Source organism: Ursus arctos, unplaced genomic scaffold (genome assembly GCF_023065955.2).
Source record: "Ursus arctos isolate Adak ecotype North America unplaced genomic scaffold, UrsArc2.0 scaffold_32, whole genome shotgun sequence".
In the NCBI taxonomy this organism is placed as follows: domain Eukaryota; kingdom Metazoa; phylum Chordata; class Mammalia; order Carnivora; family Ursidae; genus Ursus; species Ursus arctos.
Genome location: NW_026623008.1, coordinates 25,769,577 through 25,775,459, shown reverse-complemented (window position 1 = coordinate 25,775,459; position 5,883 = coordinate 25,769,577). Strand labels below are relative to the sequence as shown.

The following is a 5,883-nucleotide window of genomic DNA, read 5'->3' as shown; positions in this document are numbered from 1 at the left end:
ACAGAGAGGACAGTGATTGTGTGCTCAGGGCAGAGTTTCCCTGAAAATGCTAGAAGCGCTGTTGCAGAGGGAGCACAGCGCCCCCTTGTGACCATACTTATAACTACAACATATATATTGGGAGCTTCCAACCCACATCCCCACGAGGATCAACCCCCCACCCCAGCCTAACTTCTGCTGCAGCCGTGGCCACAGCTTCCATCCTAGCTTCACCCACAGACATATAGCTCTCTCCCCTACCGAGGGCTACCTTCCCTGCCCTCAGGGTCTTGTGGGCGGGATAGGAGAACAGAGGATGGAGCCAATGTGTATAAAACACAGCCTTTATTGATTTCAAAGAACATCTACCTTGAGTCTCTGGGGGCGTGGTCTGAGAGGCTAGCACCAGGTTGAGCACATTTGTGGGGAGAAGATGGGAGCAAAGCTGTCTGAACCTGGGGGGAGGAGGACTGGGCAGAGGGGGTCTTCTCCTGAAGGCAGTGGGGCCCCAGAGGGTCCCTGCATAGCTCAGGCAGCGGTTGGCATCACCTCCTTCTGCTCCTTGTCACAAGCTCCCTCGCAGGCCTTCAGACCTCCCACGGCTTAGAGACTACTTCCTTCCCACCCCAGAAATCTGGGAGCTCCTCCCCAGGAAATGGAGATTCCCTTTGATCTGCATCCAGCCGGGGCAAGCATCTCCCTCTTCGTGGCCTCCAGGCCTCTGCACCTGCTGTTCTCTCTGCTAGGAAGGGCTTCGCACCTCGCTCAAACATGGCTTCCTCAGCGAAGCCCCGCCTGGGCACCCCCTCCTCCGTGAGCCCCCTAATGTCCCTTTGCATGCAGTAGTTAATTTGCTTGTCTCAAGGTCTGTCTCCCCCCAGGGCTGGCCCTGGCTCCGGGGTGGGAGACTTTTACCCAGGTAGACAGCACAGTGCCCAGCGCTCAGAAAGTCTGCCAGAAATGAAATGGGATAGATGAGTGAATTCAAAGGGGGGGCACCCAGCCCCCGCAGGACCCCTCCACCAGCGCGGGACTGCCCCACCTGTCCCCGTTGGTAGCCCCAGGGCCGCTCCCCAGCCCGCGGTCAGATGGGGGTCATGGTGGGTGCTGACGCGTGCCTCTTGTCATCACCAGAGTCGGAGCCCAGCTCCCCAGCCTCCACCAGCTTGTGGTGGCAGCGGCAGGTGGAGGCCCGGCTGGTGGAGGATGGGAGGCTGCGGCTTTTCGGGGCCTTGCTCTTGGTTATGCCCCGCAGGACCCTGTGGAAAATGAGGTAGCAGATCTCGCAGATGGTGAGCACGATGCAGACGGCAGAGGCCCCGACCATGAAGTAGGTGAAGACCTTCTTCTCGGTGGGCCGGGCGATGTAGCAGTCCACGACGTTGGGGCAGGGCGCCACGTTGGCGCACTGCACCAGGCGCGGCATGCCGAAGCCGTGCCAGAGCGTGTGCAGCACGTACAGGAAGAGGAGCTCGATGACGAGCTTGAAGATGAGGCTGAACAAGTAGGTCCACCACAGGCCGCCGTGCTTCTTGCCCGCGTTGGCGTACAGCTTGGCGCACTGGTCCCCGTGCTTCTGGCGGTGCCGCCGCTCGCGCTCCTCGCGGTAGGCCACGTGCAGGATGACCAGCAGCGAGGGGCACGTGACGAAGATGAGCTGCAGGGCCCAGAGGCGGATGTTGGAAATGGGGAAGAAGTTGTCGTAGCAGACGTTGGTACAGCCCGGCTGCTTCGTGTTGCAGTCGAAGTCCTTCTGCTCGTCCCCCCACACACGCTCGGCGGCCACCACGTACACCAGCACGCGGAAGACGAACACCACCGACAGCCAGATGCGGCCGAACGCCGTGGAGTACTTGTTGACCCCGCTCAGGAGGGCCTGCAGTGTCTTCCAGTCCATGGTGCCTGGCGGGGGTGCCGGCCGCCGTGCCCGCCTGACAGAATAAAAGGGAAAACTGTATGGTCCTGACCGGGTGACGTTTGTTGAGCATTGCCTGCGTGCCAGGCGCTGTTCTCTGAGTTCTTTACGCGGGTGGATCGCGTGACCATCCAATGACCCTTTGAGATCAGGACTTTTTCTTCCCAAGCTACAGGTGGGATACGGGCACAGAGAAGTTAAGTAACCTGCCAAAAGTCCCAGAGCTTGTAGGCGGAAGGAAGGGAATGTGCATTTGCTGAGAAACAATCCCCATTTACGCAGCATTTATGGTGAGCCAGCCACGGAGCTAAAGTTCTGGGCACCATTATGTCCTTTAGTCCTTATAATGACCTCACGAGGTAGGTGCTATTATGCTCCACATTTACAGATGAAGAGAACAGTTGTAAAACACTTAGCACATAGTAAGTGCTCAATAAACGCTGGTCACTCATTGTGAACTCTGGAGAGGGCAAGCCACTCATTTCAAACTACAGCTGGATGCAAGGTTGGGCTGTCGCGGCCAGGGCTGTGCTCTCCACCACCTCCTCTCCCCTCCTGTGCTGGATGCCTGTCCTACGCCAGGTTCTTGCAACTTACTTCATTGATGCCTTGCTACCATCTTGTGAGGGTGGGGGTATGGGCCTGTAGGGGTCAACAGCAGGCCACCCCAAAACGGGCCACTTTGGCATGAAGATTGCTTGCGTTAAAAGCAGTCAAAGCCCATCAGATTCAGGAAAAGCTCTTTACCTCTCTTTCAACTGCCTAGAAGAATTCAGACAGAGGACCTGCTCCAGGAAGAGAGCTATCACCGTAGATAACTACATTTCTATATGAACCAGGTCTGGGAGACAGGGAGGAACCTAGCAAGGCTTGTTTGATCGAAGTCCTCTACATCCCATTGTTTCTGAGTGGCCTGGCAAACATTTGTTTCCCAAATATTTATTCCTTTCCGTCTTCTGTGCATTGTATTACTTCCTTTTGAAGTCCCTGACCCCATTCCCTTCTCTTTCGCTCAGGATGACATATATACCTAATTTTGCCTGTCTTTGGAATTTCCTATCTGTGTGGATTCCCCATACATATGAAATTAAACTAGATTTTCTCCTGTTAATTTGTCTCAAGTCAATTCCGCGAGAAGGACCTTGAAGGACAGAGGAAATTCTTCCACCCCAATAAGCCCCATTCTACAGAGAGGAAACAGGCTTGGAGAGGAGACCTCCCGAAGGTCTCACAGTCAGCAGGTGGTGAGGTTGGGGGACCAGTTCAGGTTGGGGGTGAGTGGGGGATGTAATAATGGCCTGGCTCCTGGCATACCAGATCCAGGGAAACTCTAGAGACAGCCTCCCCTCCCTGTGCCAGAGCTGGGGGGAGCCCTAGCTCCCCCAGCCATGCTGGATGCCAGGGCTTTGCGGTAGGGAGACATACTGTATTCAGGCCCCCGAATCACACATTTTCCTCCCAGTGTTGGAATGACTCAGAGGGTGTGGACGGGTGGGTCTGCATGAGTACATCTAGTGTCTGGGTGCTGCCATGGGTGTGGGAACACGTGTCTCTCCATGTGCGTGTGTGGGCCTGTGTGCACATGTGGGTGCTCTTGGAGCTGGGGTTGTGGCTCTGAGTATGCACGATGCCTCTGGATCCAAACCCTGCATGACTGCTTCTCGCCCCTCTGCTGCTACCGCACTGCTTCAAGCCCCCATCATTCTCGCTGGTATTATTACCATGGCCTCCTCACTGCCTTTCAGGATCCGGTCCTGGGCCCTTAGAGTCCATGAAATTGGATCATGTCACTCACTTATTTAAAACTTTCTATTAGCTTCACGTTATGCTTAGAATTAAACCCCAGATTCTACATTCTTGCCCTCCTCTCTTATTTTCTCACCCCGATTCTCTCTGCTCTGGCCACACTGGGAGATCTGGGGGTTCCGCAATTATTCCTGCTGCCTGGAATGCTCTTTCTCCAGAACCCTGTATGGCTGGGTCTTTCTCATCACTGAGGTCTCTGCTTAAACATCATCTTAGTGGCCTCTACAGATTAATCTGTTTCTAGGAACCCAGGCTCTCCTGGTCACTCCACTCCTGGCCCTTTTATTTTCTTCCTTGAATTTAATCACCATTTGAAATTAAAATATTTGTTATTATTATTATCATTATTATTTATTCTTACTTATCATCTGTCTCCCTTACTAGAATGTCAGCTCTGTCTTGCTGCTTTATATTTAGTGCCTAGTGCTTGGCACATTGGAGACACTCATAAATGCTGGGTGAATACACAAATGCATGCTGACTTCTCAGAGAGGCAGCTTGGAGGGAAGGGCTGTGAGGTGTGGGCAGGAAGCCCCAGGAACAATCTGGACAAGGTGGCTTGCAGGAAGGACTTCCCCACCCTGGAGAGACGGAGAAAGCACAATTGCTTCTCAACACCTCTGCTCTCCTGATGCCTCTTCTCTGGGAATCTCCAACAGGATGGTGTGACTGAAGAAGACCTCATCCCAGGAGACCCTCCGCTTCTCCCCCACTTGCTCCTCTGAGACCTGGCTTTTGGGGAGGGGCAGTGGAATGTGATTTGAGCACCCATGGTAGCTGGATTCCAGCCTCCGCTCCACCATTTATTAGCCAGGAGACTTCCAAGAATTCCTTGATAGTTTTAACCTCCATTCCTTATCTCTAAAGGGAAAGAATTCCTACTTTCTTGAGCTGTTGTAAGAAACGTTAAAACCATTCCCTCCCCAGCCAACACTCACCTGGTGGGAGTTCAAAAATACTGAAGTGGTGGTTGGAGCCCCCGTCTGTCTGCCAGCCCTTGGAGAAGAGGGGCCCTGTCACCGGACACCCATCGGGGTGCAGCCCCCTTCCCCACGTTCCACCTTCCGGTCCTGTCTGTCCAGTCTCTGACACACCCCAGGGGACTCGACTCACCTGCAAAGAATTTCCCTCCAAGCCCAGAACCGGGACTGGTGGAGCCAGTCTGATTACCCGCAGCTGGCCCCCAACACCACCTCCCAGCCGTCCGCTTTTTCCTAGCCCGGGGAACAAGGCTCGCCGAGCTGTCGCCACGCTCCAGAAAGCCACCACTCTGACCCCCCGCCCCAACTTACCTTCCTCCTCCACCGGCCCCACCCCCTTCCCCAGTTTTCCCTCCATCCCGGGCAGCTTGCAAGTTTGCAGACGTGGGAGGGGGGTGTCCCGGAGCCTTTCAGCCCCTGGAGCGCCCACCTCGCCCAGAATCGAGGGGCGAGAAGGCAGTGGGGGTGCTGGGGGAGACCCCTGCACCTCTTCCCTCCCCCAACCCCGCCCGGGGTCGCCCGGGTCCCGGGGCCCCCGCCCCGCACTCACTGGGAGCCCGCGTCCGGGAGCCCCGCGCGGCGGCGGGGAGGCGGGAGCCCGGGGGTGCTGGGGGAGACCCCTGCACCTCTTCCCTCCCCCAACCCCGCCCGGGGTCGCCCGGGTCCCGGGGCCCCCGCCCCGCACTCACTGGGAGCCCGCGTCCGGGAGCCCCGCGCGGCGGCGGGGAGGCGGGAGCCCGGCTCTGCGGCGGCGCGGAGGAGGGACGGTCGGGGAGGAGCCTGGGCGCCCGCCCGGCCGCGGGGGGTCCGCGTCTAGTGCCGCCGCCACCCGCTGCCGGGGCGGCCTTCCGAGCGTCCCGTCGCTGCTCCGAGCCTCGGTTTCTTCGTGTGGGAAATGGGGGCATCGGTGGCCATGGGCAGGGCTGTGGCGAAGGCTCCAATGAGATCAGGGGAGGCGTTCTAACCTGCGAAGTGCCGTGGCCCGGGACCGCCTGCAATCCTGACTCGCCCACACGCGTTACCACGGCTACCGTGGCCGCGCCCTGCGGGTCACTGTTCCCGCCCGGCGTCCGGCCTGGACCCGGCTCGGGGGCACTGTGGGGGTCTGCCCTCCCGGCACGACGGCCCTCCACGGCGGCGCCCGGCTCAGACGCTGTGTCCTCCAACCCTGTGGAGAACCAGGTGGGGAGCAGACTCTGCGTC

General features: G+C 57.8%; 1 protein-coding gene across 1 annotated transcript; it reads right to left on the bottom strand.

Moving 5' to 3' along the window:
* Positions 1 to 309: 309 nt before the first annotated feature.
* GJB3 (gap junction protein beta 3) lies at positions 310 to 2,179 on the bottom strand. Its single transcript, XM_044390566.3, has one exon. The coding sequence runs from the start codon at positions 2,177 to 2,179 to the stop codon at positions 1,064 to 1,066; it is 1,116 nt and encodes a 371-aa protein (XP_044246501.3). The 3' UTR covers positions 310 to 1,063.
* Between the last annotated feature and the right edge of the window lie 3,704 nt (positions 2,180 to 5,883).